The sequence below is a fragment of the Pleurodeles waltl genome, chromosome 1_1 (genome assembly GCF_031143425.1).
Source record: "Pleurodeles waltl isolate 20211129_DDA chromosome 1_1, aPleWal1.hap1.20221129, whole genome shotgun sequence".
NCBI classification, from domain to species: Eukaryota; Metazoa; Chordata; class Amphibia; order Caudata; family Salamandridae; genus Pleurodeles; species Pleurodeles waltl.
In genome coordinates this window covers 524,468,432-524,490,778 of record NC_090436.1, presented here as the reverse complement: position 1 = coordinate 524,490,778, position 22,347 = coordinate 524,468,432, and the positions used below count along the sequence as shown (strand labels likewise).

The 22,347-nt window shown below is 44.4% G+C and overlaps 1 protein-coding gene across 2 annotated transcripts in view; it reads left to right on the top strand.

The window, feature by feature from the left end:
* Nucleotides 1-22,347, top strand: part of KIAA0825 (KIAA0825 ortholog) — a 2,111,807-nt gene that overhangs the window by 161,238 nt on the left and 1,928,222 nt on the right. For both annotated transcript variants that reach the window (XM_069225418.1, XM_069225426.1), the window contains exon 3: nucleotides 13,776-13,915. In XM_069225418.1, the coding sequence (XP_069081519.1) occupies nucleotides 13,776-13,915 (140 nt within the window). The remainder of the gene's footprint in view (nucleotides 1-13,775; nucleotides 13,916-22,347) is intronic.

Genomic DNA, 22,347 nt, shown 5'->3' with positions numbered 1-22,347 from the left:
TGTTAAACATACCGCAATACTGCCCCACACCCAAGGCCTTTTGTCCCTGGTATGGGAGTGAGTTCACAGCTTATTCACGCCTGATTAAATGTTAATTACTGGCTGGCAGAAGTTGCAGTGCAAAATCCAGATTTAACCTCCAAGGACTTCAGGCAGAGCAATACTAACTTTCTAAAAGTTACTTTTCTGTAATATCTAGAAAAATACAGCTTCACCATCGAATTGAATATGAATAACTATTAAAAATAGTACTTTCAATATTTACCTAACTATTCCCATTCCCATGATACAGTATTAGTATTTACATTTGTGTCCCAATGGAACAGCCAACCCTGTTACAGTGAAAATACCTTTGAAGGGCTAGTCACTGTGAGGGCATGTGAAACATTAAAGTTTTACATGTCCTATTTTTAAGTACCAGGTACCCGACCTTTATGTAATTGTAATTGTAATTATATAGTACTTAATAACCCTGACAAGGTGTTGAAGTGCTTTATGGCAATTAGCATGCTGTGCCAGAGCCCAAGCTTAGTTGTTATTGTTAGTAATTGCAATTACTCATGTGCTTGCAAGAAAAGAGTGCATGCATTTACTCCAGTTACTTTGTGTTAGATTATATTAACACCAACAATGTGTGCTCATTAGTGCTATGTGGTTTCAAGCTAATGACTGGGTGAAAGTGATAGGCTAGCAGAGATTAGGTAATGTTGGGTTTCAGAGAAAGTGTTTAAAAGATAAAAGGTTGTGATGTATGAGGTGTCAGCTAATTGCAGAATTACAATAACAGAGATTAAGGCAGAGAGGCATGAGACTGTGAGGAGGCTATCCTCAGAAATCGAAAGCATGCGGAGGATGGGAAGCTAGAAAAGGGTCACTCTGAAGAAAGAAATGTGAGGAGTCAAGTGGGAGTAAGTGAAGTTACATTTTTCATGCAGGGCTTTAGGAGTATAGTGGGGAAAGGTTGTGATATGGCGAGCAATCTGGATGCAAGCTTTAGAAAGAAACAACATTATACGCAATGCTCCAGATCTCGGGCAGATAGCTTAGCATGCAGGTTTGAATGTACAAATCATTTAAACATTCACTGCCTGATCCTACTGTGTGCCAAGCCCTTTCAAACATAGTCTATAGTTTCCCAACCTTGGTATAGGCTCTGAATGCAGCACAAGGGGAGTTGGCACAGAAGAAATGTCTCATTTAAGAATCTTACCTCACTTTTCTGTACGTTTTTTTCACTTACTACAAGTTACTTCTTTGACACTGACTGAGAGTGTCTCGCCAGTATGCAGTTAGGTTGGTACGTTGAGTTGTCACCTAATCCCATTCTAGGTTGTTTCTATGGTACAGCAGAGCAACCACTGATGCAAAGGTACCCACAGTTTATTTCCCAGGTGTATGATGTGCATGTGTGTGTATGAGGCCAGTATAGTATGAGGCCAGTATAGTATATGCATTGTACATATAAGTAAACCAAAGAAATGGAGGTTCCACTTTGGAATTCCCTGGTCTGTTCCTGTCCACAAGATGGGTTTGACGTTGTTTTCCCAGACAGTGGAAGTGAATCAGGAGGGAGGAGACATAGACATTGAAGTGGGAACATAAGAAACAATGCTCCTATAGAAATTCCTTTAGATCCTTTAGATGAGAGGAGTTTCTGATTACTCTGCCTGTTGCGCTCCCATTTGAAGAATGGAGGCCAGCTGTCTCTGTTATTCAAAGTGTAAAGTGAAAGGGTTCTTGAGGGCAAGACAAGCCTTTTCTCTCTCTTAGGATCACAGTCTTTGAGGCTGTTGATAGCAAGGTCCAGATAGCTCACATCTCTTTGTGGCTCTGTTGTGGGTGCTCCAGGCTGGAGACTAACCTGCTGTGAGGAGCATCATTCTGCACAAAGTCTGTGTTTTGAGAACAACCTAAGGAGAGACTTGAAAAAGGGAAGCAAACGCAAACAAGTTCTGTGAATCTGCCTGTATAAAAATGAACTTTGTGTGCTGTGCTTACTGTTAAGGTGGGAATTTTGCGAAGTACAAAAGATCTTCCAACTTGAGAAAAAGTCAGTTTTACTTCATAGGATGCTTAACATACTGATTAGTGTGGGAGTTGCTGACTTCTCTGTTAATTAGCTATGACATCTGAGAGGTTTACGCACAACACAGAAACGGGGCATGCAGTATGCTCGTGATCTACACCTTGCAGAACAAACTGAGAGATATTGCCTCAAAGTTGTCTCCTGTAAGTGACAAGTAAAGACAGACAGTGATGTGCCCACAGCGAGGCTGGTCTTGTTAAAGTCCTCACAATCCTTTGCGTTAGGAGGTAGGTGTAAACTCTAAGTTTGACATGTACATGAGACCCACCACCAAGCAGTGTTTCACATACGCAGTGCCTTTAGTCATCATCTGTGGAATTTCCTGACGTGTGGAGAGCCCCATAATTCAAAACAAGGGAGATAGTCTCTTTGTGTTGAACAACACAATAGGTGAGCTGTTTAACTGGGGTGTGGTGAGTCCTGTACTGCACAGGTTTGGAGGGGGTTTAATAGAGGCACCAAGCCTGATGGGTGAGAAAGTACTGATGCATGGTGAGCCTCACATTCTACAGGGAGGGAGACAGTCTGCTAATTGGAACATAGCATGAGGTATGTGCTGTTTCACTGATGTGAGTGAACCGCATACTGCACAGCAAGTTGTGCAGTCTGCTCACGGTACACAGCATGAGCTAACTCCTATTTTAGGGGTTACTTATTAATCTTTATAAGGAATGTTTTAAGCCTGTCAACTGGGTTTATTCCACACTGCCACCTTCCACAGAATGACTAACAAAGGATCATCTCTGCTTGCTCATCAGGAAGAGCGGGCTCTGATGGCAAAAGAAGGCATCGGAAGAGTGCCAGTGCCAGAAGTAGGATGTGGCTGCTTTTCCTGCTACATTTTGATGCCGAAAAGTCCTGAACTAGATATGTGCCCTCTCAAAGCCTTTCTAGGGAAAAATAAATTCAAGATGCTCACCTTGACTCATGTCTTGCCTGACCTTGACCCCGGAGACTGTATGGTAGGTTGCACTGGACTTTCAGGGCGCTTATTTTTACATTCTCGTTTTGCAAGGCAACAGATGTTATCTGCGGTTCACAGTGGGCCACAAGCGCTTCCAGTTCGCTGTGCTCCCCTTTGGTCTCACCAGTGCCCCCGGATGTTCACAAAAGTAATGGTAAAATTTGCAGCTCATCTTCGGAGGTCAGGGGTTCCAGCCTTTCTGCCTACCTCGACGATTGGCTGCTGAAGGATGGCTCAAACCAGGCAGTCACGACCCATCTCCAGACACCAGCGAACCTCCTGCATTATTTGGGGTTCTCTATCTAACATGCCAAAACCACACCAGACTCTTTCCCAGACGCTCCCTTTCATTGGAGCTATTCTAGGTACAGTGCAGTTCTGCACCTTCCCTCCGGAACAGAGTGTCCAGGACATTCGGGCTGTGATCTCGGTGTTTCACCCTCCTTCCTGGACTTCTGTAAGACTGACTTCGAGGCTGCTGGGCATGATGCCCTCTTGCATTTTGCTGTTGAAGCATGTCCGATGGCACATACGGGCTCTGTAGTAGAACTTCAAGTCCCAGTGGGCACAGCATCAGGGTAATCTCTCTGACGGAGACTGCAAAAGAACCACAGTGACTCAGTGGCTGACCCCTATCCCTCCCCCTTCTAGAGCTGACACTGGTGACTAATGTTATCTCTTCTGTATTAGGGCAGCCACCCAGGAGAGGTCAATAGCAGAGTCCCAGCTCCACATCAAACCTCTGGAGCAGAGGGCAATTAACTAGACACTGAAAGCCTTTCTCCAATCCATCAAAGGAAGGTTGGTTCGAGTGTTCACAATCAACACCATTGAAATGTGGTATTACATCAAACGAGTTGTGGACCCTGTGCCAGAAGGCCGTGCACCTCTAGACCTAGTAGAGTGGCAGGACATCTTCCTGATCGTGCTGCGCCTGAAAGGATCTCACTGCCAGGGCGGACAAGCTCAGCTGCCGAATCCTTGTGAATCATGAATCGAGTTAAAAGCTGTAAGTTGCATAAGGTCTCTACCAATGGGGAAAGCCTTGGCTCAATCTGTTCGCCACTGCTGAGAATGCACATTGTCAGCACTTCTGCTCATATTAGTTTCAAAAGCACTTCTCGCTCGGAGTCGGCTCCTTTGAGAACAGATCCTTCCTGATGATACTGCTCCTGCTCAGTGTTAACGAAAAGATCAGGACTGATTGGGCACAAGTAATCCTAGTGGCTCTGGATTGGGCAAGGAGACTTTGGTATCCCGAACTCCAGAGCATGAGCATCAGGATCAAGCTTTCTGTTAAATTTAGTGTCATTCTCTTCAGCCAATTTTGCTGTATCACTGTTCAACTTTTCAATGGAAAATTACATGGGAAAAACGTGGTTTGAATCCCCCCCACCCCTTTTCACTGCCTCTGCTTCTTTTCGGTTCACCCCAAATCTTTCCAGGAAGGAGCCAAAAGTAAACCACAAAATCCATTTCCATTGGAAACCAGGTCCTAACTATAACTACAAACTGGCAACAGCCACTATCTTTCCACAGTTAGAATGAACTATGAAGGTTTAGTAGTGAATTAATACTGAAAAATCTGAAATTCGCAAGTCATGGTTAGGGCCATAATCCATACGTCACACAGCAGATGTACAAAGCAACACTTGCACACCCAGTGCAATGCTCGTAAGCCCACTCTTGATGTGACAGAAGCAATTACAAATATAAATACACTTACAGATGATATTGCCTATTATATTATCTTTAACACTATGAAAGAGACATCTATAAATGTTGTATTATTTATTTGCAGTATATATTGTTATAAAGTTAAGTTGTGCTTTTAAGGTGCCAAGACGTTTACACACTTGTTCTGTCAACAGGCCCTGACACTTCTAAATAAGTTCTCTGCCCTCCTCCAGAGCTTTCCTCTGCTCAGACTGTTGATGGAGGTTTAGCCTACAACTTATTAGGGGTATCCCTGCATCCAGGTAAAGCATTGGGTTTTAGGACTGGGTTCTTTCTGGAACAGCCATATCATACTAGCTTCTTGCATTCTCACTTGTGAGAGCTGAGCATTCTTACGTTTTGGAAAATGGCTGACAATGTGGTGCTGTAACTGCAGCATGTTAATACATTTTAAGCATCTCTAGGCCAAGACACCAGCCAAAAACTGTTGGACTTGGTCCTCGGCAGGGCCATCTTCAAACTTTTTTCCTTCCCTCTCCTGCTTTCTGAGACTGTTTTTGTTGGCTTTTAGGACGCTTTACCACTGCTAACCAGTGCTAAATTGCTTGCGCTACTCCCTTAAACATGGTAACATTGGTTTACACCCATTAATTTTCTTGTAAGTCCCTAGTAAAGTGGTACTACATGTACCCAGGGCCTGTAAATTAAATGCTAATAGTGGGCCCATAGTACTGATTGTGCCACCCCTTAAGTCTCTCATTAAGCATGTCTCAGACCTGCCATTGCAGCCTGTGTCAGTTAAAACCACCATTTCAAACTGGATAATAGACCTTTTTCCCTGGTCTCAAACTCTTAAATTTGTTTTTCAATACAGCTATGCCTCCCTGTGCCATAGGATAACATTGGGTTATTTATTATTTTTAATAAGCGATAACTTTCAAGTGGGCACAGGTAGGAATGTCAAGTTTGGTGTCTAAATTTTTTTAATTTGAAACCCTCTTCAATGATAATGTCAGATTTTGAGTCAAAAGTCTAAAAATGACACTTTTAAAAAGTTTTTTTTTTGTCCTAACCATTTGGTGCCTGCAGCCTGGATCCGTCATATGACTAGGTGTAGCTGGCAATTAGCCTTTGTGTATTGCTCCCAGACAGTGAGACAAAGGTGGAATAGGTGTTGGCAGGGTAGGTGATCTCTGACTTGATAGGAGGGCAGAGCTGTCCCTTCCCACACTTGCACATCACAAAGACTCAACATGAAATACATTCACAGAGGATTTCAAACTAGCCTTTTTTGCCCTCCAACAAGCTAGGGCAAGGGTAAGGTGGCAGGAAATTCTAGACACCTCTGTAGCGGGAGACCTCTAGATGTTTCCTCTACTTCACAGTGGGTACCAAGTATAAGTAATAGACCTTCAGACCCAACGCCTCAGGTTACTTCTAGACCTGTGGACTCTGCCACAAAGGACTGCCCAAGTGTGAAGTCTGCCCTGCTGACCAATGCCTGCATTGCTGCCAAGGCCTGCTGTGAGTTACCTGCTGAATCCAGCCTTCCTGTGTAGACCCAGAACTCTATTAAATCTCCAAAGTTCAGTGGCTGGCCGCTTGTTCAAAGCCACAGGGACATAACAGGCTTCTTCGATGTTGATGTATCTCAGCGCATCACGACGCAGCCTGCAATCGTCTCTGGCCCAGTGCTGTGCCTCTCATTCCCTGTGCATTTCATTGCAAGTCCTTTCAAGCACCTGCAGCTTCTTCAACACCGATACAGCTTGACACTGGCCCAGCGTGACACATCACGTCCCCTACATTACCACATCGCAGCATAAATCTTCGCAAGTCCCAAAAAGCTTCCTCTACAACAACGTGGGACCTTGCATCGCACTCCCTCATCGAGGGTCATCGACTCTGCTGCTGTGTGACACATCTCGGTGCCAGGCCTCGCATCGCAATTCCTCATTGACGATGCCAGCCTGCACATCTTGATGCTACTGTGAGGTTACATTAGCTATTATACGGGCATGTTATTTTAGCTTAGATCTGCATCTTGTGCCCTTTCATTCCAAGGCATACATTTTTATTCTTCTTAGTGTTTTAGCAAAAGCTTTATTTTAGTGGAGATGTTTTTATTATTTCATCAGCTTGTCCTTTCGCACAAAATTCTGTCATTCTTTTCTCTGCACAACATTTTCATTCTGTGCTTCATTCAAGGCTAAACGTGATAAGTTATGAGTTATTACCGGCACACAGCGTTCATCATGTCCCCAACTCTCATACACAGAATTATACCTCTTTTCACGTCAGGTCAGTTTTCTTAGAACACCAGATGTTTTATTATTAAGCACCTCACTTCCCCCTACACGATTGAGGGGAATTCCAGCCAGTTGCCATCATATGCTGCAGGTCGCCTTTTCAGTTTCTGCTGAGGCCTGACGCTTTCTCTCCCTCCATGTGGGAAGACTCTCGGTAGACCAACAGACCCTTTCTCTACCTACAAATACAGGTGTGTGAGATGAGTTCCTTCTGGGAGGCCTGATGGACAGATTAGGATTTACACTGCCATGCTCTTGTATAGAATCTTAGTAGTGCTGGCGGGGATTCTAGAACCATTGTTGTGACAGTATGGTAGGACTTTTCCTATGCTTTTATTATGGTTTATCATCCTTTTAATCGCAATGCATGCCTTTAATATAGAATGCAGTTGATTTAATAAAACTTATTGAACTTAGTACATTTTCTTTTTTTCCTTTGTATGTGTGAGAAATATATGACTGAGAGAAAGGGGTAAGATCTGGCCCACCACGATTTCCCTGTGAAATCTAGATGTCATGTAAAGGGGTGCCACAAATCACCTTTACTCTTGGGTACTGGTGAGGTGCTGCTAGCTGGCCAAAAGAGTTAGGCCGACAGCTGTCAAACGACGCAGGAACAGATATTCCTGTAGTGGCTCAGGAATGCAAGCTGCCAAAGAATTTCGCTGAGACCTATTCTAGTATAGGTCGAGATAGCTTGGGAGCCTGACAGAGTAAACCCCAACTACAAGATAAATCCAATAAGGATTCTACCAAGCAAGCATCGGAGGGTTCTAAAAAATGTTGGGATAAACAAAAACAAATTAAAGATAATGTAAAAGAGAGAGGAGAATCTCCGCATCCGGAGACCTCTGAGAAACAGTACAATTTAAGAAACTGACATAGTTTGAAAACTCCCAATAAATATCAATATATTGCTGCACGTCAATCTCATTCTTTTCAGTAAGTGAGAGAGGTGGGCATTCTGAGCAACAAAATGGATATGTGAAATCAAGATAAGATTCACAACATTCCTCTGAACCTTCCAGAAAAAAGGAAGAGAATCCTCCCCAAAACAAACAACAGTTTAAAAAGAAAAAGGTGGCAGCTATTTCGGCCCAAAATGCGACACATGTTGAGAGCCTTAATGAAGAACAGGAAGTGGGCACTGACTCTGCTAGACAGCTCAGCAGAGATCACAGTAGTTCACCCGAATCTTCAAGAGCTTCTGTATGTGACAGCAAAACAAATTTGCCCACAATGTTCCTTTCAGGGAAGAAGTTATTATGCCTTCCATCTCACCCCTCATTCCTAGGGAAGAAGGAGAAGCATACGCAGTATATTGGGCATTGGCACAAGCCCCTGTGCTGTCTCGCAATCGTGTGGTGGGACAGGTCTCCGTAGCTCATAATAGCTATTAGATCACAGCAGCAGCCTCAGCCTCAATATCCCATTAAACAGGAGGCTAAAGCTCAAGTGAGAGAATTACTCACACAACTTCAGTACCAGGGTGTAATTGAGCCCTGCGTCTCACCGATGAACAATCCCTTGTTTCCTGTAGCTAAGCTAGACCATTCTCATAGAATAGTCTTAGATTACAGACACTTAAATAGTCATACAGGCACATTTGCTATTATTGATTAACAATTTAGAGTGCACAAAATACAAAACAACCTTGAATCTTCCCAGTGGGTTCTTCTGCTATAATATAGCACATGAAAGCAGGGATTCAACAGCATTTAGCGCATTAGGCTCACAAAGAAAGTTTTGTAGGCTCCCACAGGTGTATACGAACAGTCCTGGGCTGTTCTCTGCATGTGTAACATCCATTCTACACGACATTGACCCCAAGGCGTTGTCCTATGTAGATGATATCTACCTTACAGATGATGATCTCATGAAACATTTAAGATGGGTATCCTGCATTTTTTTAGGATTTGCCGAAATAGGCTATAAATTTAATTTAAAAACAAAGCAAAAATTTCCTTTCTCTGTGTCCTGTTTTGGGGATACAAGTTACCTGATGAAGGAGAGAGACTGGCGCCCCACTTTCTCGAAAAATGTGCACAAATTCAATCATCAAATACCATTAAAAAGCTGCAATCCTTGTTGGACTTTTTTTTAGCTTTGGCAGAATTTACATTCCAGACTATGCACAACGCATAAAACAATTGTATAATTTATTACGCCCGGACTTTTCAAGTAAATATTGACAGTTGAACACACACGCATTATGAGAGCATTGCAGCAGGACATGCTTGAAGCAAAACATTTACACATGTGATAACAAAACAAATTTGATCATCAGAGTAATTGCTGATGCCATTGGATCCACCAATGTAACATTCAATGAAGGTGATACCGTACCTGTAGCATACAAATCGCACCTGTACTTCACAGCTGACAAACGCTTTGCTTCCACTGAAAAGATTTTGACTGCTGTTCAGATGACTGTCATAAAAGAGAGACCTCTGGCCTAGGGGAAACATATTATTGTAGTAACCCCCTTACCAGCCCTCGAGACTGTTACAAAAGCCAGCATCCCAAATGCTAAAGCACTACATCCATGTGGATCCAATGAGCAACGTCTCTGACTGCCACTGATGTAGATTATGTTTTTGACCCAAAACTTCAGACTCTAGAATTCCTTCAGTATGAGCTTGAATACCCAGTACCAACAAATATCTTGCCTCTTGATCAATATCAAACAATAATTTATACTGATGGTTCAGCACAGCTGGTGGTAGGCACAAAACAACAGTATTCCGCAGCTTGTGAGGTTGTGAGTGGTGTCATGACGGATGGCAAAATCCTGCCTCATAACACTTACACACAGACCCTAGGGTACTGCACCAATTGGCAGAGCTTAAGGCATAGGTATTGGTACTGTAACATACGGATCCAGAACAGCTAACACTAATAGTGTGTGATTCGTACTATTGTGTCAAGAACACTAATGAATATCTGCTTTACTGGCGCCAAAATGGGTTCAGAGGCTCAAAAGGGAATACCATCAAACACAGATTACTGTGGGGAAAAGTTGCAGATCTGATAGAAATGCTACCCAATGCCCTTGTAGTTCATACACTGGGTTATCAATGTGTAGGAATTCACGTTGCAGGCAATACCTTGGCTGATGAAGATTCCAAATCAGCATTACCTACGGCTTCTGTTGCTGCAATTACTTGTTCCAAAACGAGGTTGAATGATGAAACACTGGCTGCTGTGAAAGCGTCAGCAGACAGCAAGCTTTTGCCAAGGGTGTATCCTGCCAAATATTTCTACCACATAAGTGCACAGAACATTGCCTTTGTTACAATACCAGGGCGGGTGATCGTGTGATCTCCAACCAGGATCAGAGACCAGAGTTGATAAAAGCAGTGCATGAGGGAGTTGCTTCTGACTATGCAGGTGTAGCAACTACTATTTCCTTAATGCAAAAAACGTTACTGGTGGGCAGGCCTATATAAACAGACCAAACAGTATGTCCTATGTTGTGACATCTGTCAACAGATAAAAGAATCCACTGTCAAGCGCCCACTGCAGACACCTCTCCCAATTTTTAACAAACCACTAAAATGTGTGTACCTGGACCATTGTGGTCCATTGACACCTGATGATGGATACAAATACATCTTAGTCACTGTTGACTCTTGCTTCAGATTCCTATGGGTATGGATACAACCATCAACTGACACTCGAACTGTTATTAAAGATTATTTGCACGTCTTTATTGGGACATATGCAATTGCTGCATTTCATTCAGACCAGGGCCCTGCTTTTGACTCAAGAGCATTCAGGGACACCATGGCGACGTTGGGGATCCAGTTGTATTACTTGTCTCCTTATCATCCAGAGGGTAACAGTATAGTAGAGTGAAAGAACCAAGCCATAAAGCAATCCTTAACAGTGAGAGTATTAGGTATGGGTCATAGTTGGCTTAACCGATAGGGAGTCCACAGAGCACGTAATAATCTGCCTGGAAGGTCCCTGGGAGGGTACACCCCATATGAGGTTCTGTTCGGCATTCATATTTATGTCCCAGATGTTGATGGGTCTGGCGTGGTGGCTGCAAACACACCTTTTGACATAAATGAACGCGTTGCTGTCTTGCAGGCATTACAGCAGTTCCATGATGAAAACTCATCTGCATGTGCCGCCACCTTGGGAATAAGGGATGCACCAATAACACTGACTGGCTGGATTCCAAAAGTTGGGGATCTGGTGCGAGAAATAATTGCTGTGAAAAAAATTTAATTTGACACTTCGTATCGAGCACCAGTTCCAGTCCTGGACATACATGGTACCGAAACTGTCATCTTACCACTGCTGATTGGTTCTAAAGGAAACCACTTTGTCTCTGTCGACAATGTCAAGTTACACCATGTGGCCTATCCGACACAGCAGACCTAGAGGACTCCTGGGTAGTTCCCGAACCTCTCTCACTACCAACCAGGATTTACCTCTACAAGTTTTAGCCAACAATGCTGACACTTCCCCGAGCTTGGGGAGGGTGGAAAATGTTATTTCATTAGTAATTGTGTACTGGTGAGGTGCTGCTAGCTGGCCAGAAGGGTTAGGCTGACAGCTGTCACACGGCGCAGGATCAGACTCAATCCCCTCTGGTCAGTAGTGCTGCCACCTACATCCAGCACTCGTTACAATAATAGGAGTCTCTCCGACAACGCTGACTTCACATCTCAATGCTGAAACCCACAAGGTACTTTTTGAGTGGACTGAACTCAGTTCTTTATACAGCCTGCGCTCCATTGCTGTTGGCCTGAACTTGTGACTTGGACCCAGTCCACTGTGCCCAGATAAAGATGGTCTATGCTTTTTGCTTCTTAGAGATTGATTTTTGCAAAATCTTTAAAATGGCATATCTCTGATTCTACAAATTGAATTTTTGTTGTTTTCGTCTCAAATAATTTATTACATTTTATGCTATTTTTCTAAATTGGTGTGAGATTTTTTCTTGTGTTGTGTTTTCACTTTATCAGTGTTTTAAGTACTGCATAAATATAATAAACTTTGCCTTTAGGTTAAGCATGACTGATTTTGTGTCAAGCAACCAGAGGGTTGAGCACAGATTAATTTGGGATTTCCTTGTGTTTCACCCCGACAAGAAATATGGTTGCTGCTTGAGTAGGGTTACACCTCTCTCAACCAATAGCCCACTTACCTACAGCAAGTGACTGCTGGCATTTTGGAGAGACACCTAGGTAGCAGAAGGCAATTTGAGTATCTTAGACAGGTGGTCCATGACACAACTTTAGGTGCAGTGTGTATGCAACCGTCTGAGATGGCCAAAAACTTAAAGGGAACATTTTGCCCACACAACAGTATGAAGTCAAACAGCTGAGGTTGGCAGTCACGATCTTGAGGCTCCTGTGGTGTGCCACAGTTGAATATCTTCAGCATGCATCCAGTTCTAGTCCATCAACACTGTGAACAAGGAATACCTATCTTGGAAGATAATAGCATGAGACAGACCCTGCATCCGTGGCCAAAATAAATATACAAGAACCTCAGAATGAAAGGTCAAAGAGACAAGTGCTCTTCAACTGAGCCCCGACTCTGGAATGAGACACCCTTGAATCTGAGATTGGTATTATATGTGATGTTGTTATAACAATGGCATCTTTATAGCGCACAGTCCACGAATGCTATGACCGTTTTATGGCACTTTGCTGTCTGAGTCAGTGCATTACTTTGCTTTGAGACGTGCCTAAGCTTTTCTCAACGGTGGGTGGCAACATCTTATTCAGTGAGTCCTGGGCAGGGTCGGACAGGCCTTTAGGGCAATTGTCTGAGAGGATGGTCTTAAAGTTCAATATATAGGCCGTTTTATGGAGGTTTATGGACCTGTTTGTGGTCTGATGGGCTGGGTTTTACTGTTGATTTCCTTGATATTACCACAAACATTGCCTGCAGCAAGCACTGATGCATGCAGTCTCTCATACCTTGCAAAACAACTGTACAACCTTTCTTTACAAGTTTAAAACCGCCATGTTTGCAAACGTGGACCACTTTTTTTGTAGGTATTTGATTTGGTAATGCGGGCCCATTTCTGTCCCAGTACTACCCAGAGTGTGGCTATCAGAAAGCAGACCAAGAGTGTTGTTGTTTTGTGGTGTTGGCTATATGGCGTGATTTGGGTGTCTGCTGGACGTGTCTTTGGTGTCCCCGAAAATGTATTTTTTTTTGTGTGTGTGCGCACGCGTTATAGAGATTTTCACTATGATGTTTTTTTCTGATGTACCTCTTCCCCTATTAACACTATTGGTGTGCCTAAGTTTTGTATTGAATTATGTTAGTGGTGTATAATATTTAGTCTATTTTGTTGTAGTTAAATGTTTCGTCTAATGGATAATCAATAAATAGCTATGTAATAGAGTATTATATGGTGTAGAATGCATGAATTTTTTTTTTCTACTTTGATATACTCTTTAATTAGTCACATATTAAAAGGTTTAGTTGTGTTTCATGGCTCTTGTTAGAGCTTCTTTTACACACCACAGGCTGAAGACTTGTGACACAGCACCTTGACCTTTGTAAAACCAATCTAAGTAGATGATGCTTGTAACCCAGACTGTAATACGTACGAGGAATGTACTAATGATCTCTGCAAAATACCCTTTGCATGTCATCCCTGCTGTGTGAAGCACTCTAATAAGCTTCCAGGCTAAACACAATTTACTCCATTACCTATCAGGACTCGAAAAGCTATTAATTGATTTTCACTTTTGTTTTATTTCAGTGGCCAAAAATGGAATCTCCCCCAGAATATTCTCTTGACTTGTCCTACTTGGATTGTTTGGTGGATATGGTGCCAGAAGACCCAGAAATCCAGCATATCCTGAGCGATATTGACGAGGAACTAAAAGCAAATGCCCTCAGGTAAAATGGTTTACTCCATTTTATAACGTTTTTTGCCTTATTGTAGTTCAGAAGAGAAAGCATTGTATTGTTTCACTGGATAATCAAAGTCGAATACATTTTTGATCATGGGTCTGATAGAGTACTATGTTTTAAGAGAAGGTACCATGTTGGATAGACTGGTGCCTGCCATTACACAACAGAAACAGATTTATAGAATGCTCAATGTTCAATTGTGAAATTTGACCATTGTTGTAAAAAACAAATAATAATAATAATTAAGAATGGTTTAGCATCAGGCAAATGGAGTCGGCAGCGTGAGAGTCAAGCTGCAGCGACTGAAGGCATCCTGCGGACCCCAGGGCCCTCTCTAGATCACAGATTGGGGGGCACACCACAGGGTTGAGGCAACTGGAGAGGCCGCCGCGGTGAGCCACAAGGCATGCACAGATGTGAAACCGTGGCAAGCAAGAACGCAGCTGCCGCAAGGCTCCAGTGAGAGCCAGACCGCTGGGTCCTGAGGTTCTAAAGGATCCCGAGGCCCCCTGAGGGCTAAGGATAGGATAAGCCCCCACCAGAAGATCGAGGTAACCAGGGAGGGTGGCTGAGCTGCCCGTGGGCCTGCTCTTCACAGGTCACAATGCGGGCAGGGATTCGAAGCAAGCAGCAGGTGAGAGGGGGCACTGCTGTAGAGCCAATAAAAAGGGCCCTGCCTGTACCTGGCCAATGGGGCCCTTGAAAGACTCTTTTCCTCCTCTTAAAGCCAAAAGAAGACTATAAAGGAACAAAACACCTCCAGCCCCTCCCCTCGTATGGGGGAGCCCGCTGGCCCTGGAGCACCCCTTAACACCCTGTAACGCCTCTGGGGGAGACTGGGAATAAGCGGAAAGGGAGCCATATTTCAATCCCTCTCGTGGTGATCTACCGATCTTTGCTGCTAGCCTGCTGGGTAGTCTCAGCTCTCTTTTCACCACCAGAAAACCACCCTTCCCTGAGGCATTCTTTCTGTTCTACTTACTCGTTAATTGCTCCATCCCACCAGCACCTCCATAACCTTCACTAGGTTTATTCTACTACCCAACCATGGTAAATGCACCCCTTTGTGTGAGAACAGTGTAGGCTATTCGAAGACAATGTTTATGGGCTTATCCAATCCAGTGTTATGTGACTTGCAAAAAACAGATACCTGCCCATTCACCTCCTTCGATGTTCTTGTTGATGGCTGCCAGCTTCCTAGCCCCATACCACACACTCCTATGAAGCAACTGTGTCCTGAAAATTTCTACTTTCTCCCAGTTGTCCTCCATCACCTTTATTAGCAGTATCCTTGAACTATGTACTAGTTCATTCTTACCCACATATATTATTATAGTATATACTATAGCATCTGGTGGTCTCTGCCTCACCTTTCCCAGTTCATACAAAGTGGGCACTAATTGTCCTGATCTCATACGCCCTATCCAGAACAGAAGGCGGGTACCCTTACCTTCTCATCTTTAAAATCTATGTGCTGTCCATATCACTGTCCTCCATGCTTTTCTCCAACCAAGGTGAGCATAATACCACATAATCCACAACCTTTACCTGCTAACGCTCTTCAACCTGTCCTCACTTAACCCCAACAGAAGACCAGTTGTGGCTGACCAATTCTTTAGGAATGTGTGCCAAACTGACTGGCCTGTCAGTCACTGTCCCTAAGGCACTTATGCCTAATCCTAACCACTTCCTTACCTGCAGCAATACCCTTTTCTTATGTAGACAAAGCAACACAGATCTCATCAACTGCTGGAACCTCACCACCAATGATTGACAGTGGGGCAATAATAAATGCGAATACTTGAATTTCAATCACAGATGTCCCCTGTTCATTCTCAAGATTATCATTCCACAATTAAATTGCAAACACCACTTGCAACTCTAAGAATAAAGTAGACTATTTTTTAGGGTGGGTGATTGTCCACCTGAAAGAATAATACACACTAACTTGCCAGGGTGAACCCTAAAGTTACTACATTAACTTGAGGTCAATTCCCTGGTAGCTATGGCACAGCACAGACATGCTTAAGTCAGGGCATTGTGCAAAGTAAGAAAATCCTACTCTGAATTAGGAAAATAGAGTACATTTTATTGAAACAAAATGGCACCAAAATGAGAACATTTCATTAAGGAAAACCAGAGATATGTTTTTAAATGTTTAAAGGAAAAATAGCACAAAAAAACACTAAGGGGGTCATTCTGACCCTGGCGGTAAAATCCGCCAGGGCCAACGACCGCGGGAGCACCGCCAACAGGCTGGCGGTGCTCCCATGGGCATTCTGACCACGGCGGTACAGCCGCGGTCAGAAACGGAAAACCGGCGGTGTACCGCCGGTTTCCCGCTGCCCTGGGGAATCCTCCATGGCGGCGCAGCTTGCTGCGCCGCCATGGGGATTCCGACCCCCATACCGCCATCCTGTTCCTGGCGGTTTTGGCCGCCGGGAACAGAATGGCGGTATGGGGTGTCGTGGGGCCCCCGTAACAGGGCCCCACAAAGATTTTCAGTGTCTGCCCTGCAGACACTGAAAATCGCGACGGGTGCAACTGCACCCGTCGCACCCCTTCCACTCCGCCGGCTCCATTCGGAGCCGGCATCCTCATGGAAGGGTGTTTCCCGCTGGGCTGGCGGGCGGCCTTCTGGCGGTCGCCCGCCAGCCCAGCGGGAAACCCAGAATACCCGCGGCGGTCTTTTGACCGCGCAGCGGTATTCTGGCGGTCCCCGCCAGGCCGGCGGCTTCCGCCGCCGGCCGGGTTCAGAATGACCCCCCAAGTGCCAATAATAGTCCATGGTAGTGGTAGAATGGGACCTAGGCACAATTTCAGATCTGATACACTAAGCGGGTGTGTCCCAGTCAAAGATTTAACCTTCTGACTTTTTTTTAATGTTTGTTTTATTATTTTTTCATATAGTAACTGCATTGACTTTCAATACAATAGCTACATATTGTGACATTGTATAAGTATGTCGAAGACATTATTGTCTACCTATACATAGCTCATTATTATTTCTGTTAATGTATCATGTGTACAGATATCAGGTAGTGAAGGCAGTTTAACCTTCTCACTTAGTCTTTTTTATGGAGCTTGAAATCTTCCAGCAGGTTAAGCCTGAAGCTGTATCTGAGGAAGGTTAATAAAAATTAGACACTGTTGCCAAGAGTTCTTGGAAATCCCAAAAATATGTTGAGTCCCATCTTCTCAGGGTTTCTGGAGCAACTTCTCTGGAACCCTTCTAAGGCTCCCAAGACCTCAGGTACTTTACTTATGGGCCAGGAATCACTTCAGCAGAGGTGACCAGCAATTTCCAGTCGAAATGCAGTTGGAACTGATCACTTCAGGAAGGAGGCCTCTTTTAGCTTCTTGTGTCCTTGTAGCCAGACAGCCAACTGCTCCATAGGGTCCGCTTCTCTGTCCTGGTACAAGAGGGAGCAGGGGCAGTCTTTCAGGGCTCCTCTACAGTTATAGCAAGCAGACTGCAGTCTTTTTTGTCTCTTCTGCAGGTCCACAATGTGTTGTGAAAAGTTTCCTTGGGGTGCCACTTTTATGGTTTGCTCTAGCCAGTGGGTAGGAGTGACTCCTAGACAATCCCTAACCAATGGAGAAAAAGTTCCCAGGGTCAATCCTACCCACTTTTTAAGTAGTTCCTAATTGCCTTAGTGCGGACAATCCCACATTGCCCCTCAGTGCTAAAATTCAAGATGGATAAACTCATTCTCCCTTGTGCAGAGCATGTGCGGACAGAGAAATGAGCAGTCCCGTTGTCTAAGATAACTCAAAACCAGTTCTAGTGGGAGCCTCCCTCCTACTGGGCTTAAAGCCAGCCTGACTGGGCAGACAAATGGTTTCCTTCTCTAGGTCTCATCTTATATTTCCCTGTAAAAGGGCAGTCCCTTTACAAGTTAATGAGGTTTCTGGGTCTACCCTAGCTGGTCTTCCTACAAGGGGAAGAACATCATCCCCCTACATCCAGGTCACCTTTTCCTGCTCTTTAAGCAGATAACACACCACAATAAGGTCAAGCACATTTTGAGGAGCAACTAGCAGGCTAATGCAAATTAGCCTCCATGAGCCTCAGGAAGGAAAAAGATAACTTTATTAAAACTTATTTTACCTAAATATTTACTAAATATCCAACTTTTTCAATTAATCGAACCTTTAATAAAGATGAAAAGTAGTCCTTGAATTACTATTTTCGCTGTTTTAAAACAAAGTTACATATTAGTTTATAATCTTTCCTTTGACATTTTCTACGACCAGCCACAGCCATGTCATTGAAAATAGCTTTTGACGGCTGTTCACTGGAGGAGCATGCCAACTTTAACTTCGCACACGTTCCACTTTTAAATATCTGAAACAATAACTTGTGGGTCACAAAATGTACTTAGACAAGACTTATTAGTATTTAAAAGCAGGGTTTACTGCTTGTTAAAAAGGTTTAATTTGACAGGGTTGGCAGCAAAGGTTTAGTCTGCTGTTGTCAAGCTGCACAGGATAGGCCTGAAGCCATACTATACAGGCCTTATCAGTGGATGGCACAATAGGTGCTGCCATTCACAGTTAGCATTAAACTTCAAGGCCCCGGGGTATTTTCTACAACATGTACTAGGGACTTATAAGCAAGTTAAATATGTCCATCAGGGGTAAGCCAATTTAACCATTTAAAGGCCGAGCACAAGCACTTTGCTCCTGTTTAGCAAGGGTAACAGTGCACCAAAGTATAGCAAAGTAGGGTCCAAAAAAGGCACAAAATCTGGGGGTGAACATGCAGAAAATGTTGATTTCCTACATATAAAATATTCCTTCCCTTTCCATGCCTCTAACCACTTTTCCGCTTTCCATAGTCTCTTCCAGTAGTAGAGGCCAAATCTACGTGTTTTGGACGCATAGAGTAAAATGTCCACTTGTCATGTCCTAAGGACATTCTGAAGCCAAATTGTCATCTCATTGTAATTGTCTAAGAAATTAATCTAAAACAAAAATGTTGCCTAATCCTGAATATTATCTTGATCCTCTGGAGAGGGTTTCATAACCTCTCAAATGCAAACATCATCAGCCAGCAAAAGATTATGACTGGTACCACTGCTGTGCATGCAAAGTTAAAATGACCAACCACCTATTGTAGTGTTCTTAAGTCACATTCCATCGTACCCATCACCTACCACAATAAGCGTCTCAGTTCTTCCACTGTGTCCACTAGTAAATAAGACAACATAGCTACTGAATCTAGCTCTATGCCTAAGAATGTGATAATAATGATGGTCCTTTTAGTTTTCTAGATGCACACCACGTATGTCATTTAGGGCATGCCCCTTGTTGACGCCTTGCACTTTCTTTGCAACCCCTGACTTCAGAGGTGGCAAAGTTAGTGTCAAGAACAAAGGGGCAACTTAAATTCCTTATTTTCTGCCCATTTTTCATTATACTGAAAGAAGATATGGCACTTTTTCTCCCCCGTGCTCTGACGCATTTTTTGCAGCCATCTGCTTATGCACACACCCTTGTGCCATAGTGCAAAGGTGTATGCTCTGAAACATAGGTTTTGTACTGAAAGGGGTCTCTTCCAGCACAGAAAATATGCTTCAGTGTTTTTTTCCACAGGAATAACAAGGAGAAATGACACCATTTCTTTTTGTTACATGTGCCTCGAGTAAATCTTAGAGAACTCCCATGTACCCCTCATGGAATGCCTCCTTGTTGCAAAATAACTCAAAGCAGCACTTTCTGTTATTTTTGTGATGCTATCCAACACGAAACCTGATTTGCGGTGAATAGTAAATCCCACCCTAACACTTTGCACTGGGTTTGCATCACAAAAGCGACTAAGACCTAGTACAAATTGTTAGTAAGCCTGGGCCTGAGTGTCAATAAGTAGAGTGAGTGAGGGAAATGAGATTCAGAGTGAATGCAAATGAGTGGTTGAGATTGAATAAGAATTAGAGTAAGGGGGTGTAAGGGAGTGTGAGAATGAAAGAGTGAGTGAATGAGTGTGAGTTAGTGAATGTGAGTGTGAGCAAGAATGTAATGTGATGTTTATGAGTCTGCTGTTGTCCCGGGCATACTCAAGGTAATTATTGTCTCATAGAGATACCCAGGGCAAAATACTGGCACTGGCATACTTGTAGCAATTCTTAGCATGAGAGATACTTGTGACAAAATAATGGCACTGGCAGACAGGGCTAATTCCTGGCTTGAAAGGCAGCAATGGTGAAGGAAAGTGTCCTCGGTGGCCAAGCTGCTGTGCGCTCACTGAGGAGCTCCACTCGCCTGCCTCACTATCTGGTCCGATCCTGCTGTTGGCGATATCTTCAACCTCGTAATAGGGGCGGACCTGAGTCCTCTGCACCCAAAGACAATCCTGACCACATTCTGGACACCTGGGTGCGGCGGGTCGTAAAGATCACAGCAGCCCCACAATGGGTCCTGTATTAAAGTTGGCAGCCATGGGCCACGACTGGAGCTTCTAGTGGGGGGGGCCTGGCCTCTTTCTCACCTACATGGCTCTCAATGACTGTAGGAGTAAGCCGCAGGAGCCACCGGACGATCTGTATTATCCCCACACCTATGCACTGGAGGAGGCGTGACCCAGCTGGAGCTGGCTGCGTGACAGACAGTGAGAGGCCTTTTACGAAACCGGGCCCAGCGCAGATGGAAACCCCGCCCCCCCACCATAACAGCCAACCTCTTGTCCCCAGGACCCACTCCTGTGATGGTTTGCTCCCTATGTAGAGGGCACAGAGCTATTTGGGACTGGGGGTCTGCACCACTGCAATTTTTGCATGGGCCTGAGGATGCCAAAACAGCACTTCATCGCCCCTGCTGGATTGGTGCTCCAGGGGGAGACAGTGACTCGTCTGCAACAGTGAGCCACAACCCTGTAAAATTGACACTGGCCCTAGTCTTCGGGCCCATTGCAGCATGTCTACACCAATGTGGACAGTGCAGCACAAGCCCCATACGGCTTGACACACTGCCTCCCACTGTCTAATTGCGATACCCCAGCTACACAAGGTGCCCCAGGGGGTGGTGGACTGTGGAAACAACACACCAGTTGGTACGTCTCGGCCTGGGACCACACAGTCCATAGACCCAGCTGCATACCCAGTAGGTGCTGATGGGCCTGCCAACTGCTCTTGTTGCCCGTGGCCAAATGTAGCCCCATGGTGTAAGTGGGTTGAATGGGTGAGAGGTCACCCACATTCCCTGGGCACACCGCCCCAAAACACCTAGTCACTATGTGGAAAGAGCATCTGTCCTCCTCCTCACCCAGAGAAAAATGGATTGGTTTGCCCAGCCACCTCCAAAGGCCAGCAATTTACCCAACCACCCAGTTGCTACCCATACCTTCTGACCAGACAGGCAAAAACTCTATCCTACAGGCAATCCAGGCATCTTGCAACACCCTTGTGACTAACATCGGCGAAGTGGGCATTGTTGTTGCCTTCCTGCTCAATGTTGCAGAGAGAATCGGAAAACACAGCGCATCAAAGCAACCTGCGGTTCATGGGAGGCGCCTCCCCTGAGAAATTTCTTGAATCGTGAATTCATTCCTTGCTTGCTGTGGATATTCGGTCCCTGTGTTTCATCATCAAGAGAGCACAACGGACCTTGCTACAGGACCCACCAAGGGAGCAGAGGAAGCCGAGAACCCATGTCAGGGTCAAACCTCTGCAAGGACTTCTGCGATTGACATGTCTGATGGGCCTGCCGAGTACCCAGTTTGGGGTTTGTGTGCAGCTTTGATAAAGCGTGTAGCCTTTAAAACTATGCCCTGCATGGCAGGAAGTTGCTTGCCGTGCTAGTTTTTTTTTCCGACATGCAATTTCCTGCATGCTCACCTCAGCGTCCTCACAGGTTTTCAGCATTCTCATGGGTCCTCGGTCCTCTTGGGTTCCTGGATTGCGCAGGTGTGCAGTCTCAGTGCCAATTTGTCACATCCTGGAGACTTCGACAGACATTCTTCCTCACACTTCTGAAGGAGTCCATGCGTGGAACCTACAAAGACAAGAGGAGAATGGACAAGACAAAATCAGATAATACAATGTGGTAAACCGCAGTGCTTGCACACATAGCAGACACTTATCTGACTAATTTCTCTGCACGTGGGGTTCTCATTTTCTCTCGACTTTTCATCTTGATTGAAAGTCCTGGAGGAACAAATAATTTGGGCTAAATACTGTGAACACAAGGAAAGGCCACACAAATCAAACATTTTTGGTGAATATGAAATGGTTTATTCAAAGATGTGAATTACAATGTTAGCTTTCAGTTGACAGCATAGATTCAGATTTTTGTTAATGAAGTTCATTTGTATACCAGACCAGGACAAAGTCGCAAGTTGAGGCTGACCGCGATGGAGTGTGGTCCAGCTACAGGGGCCTGGTTAGGCCCGCTGAACAAGAGCACCTTTAATCCTGGTT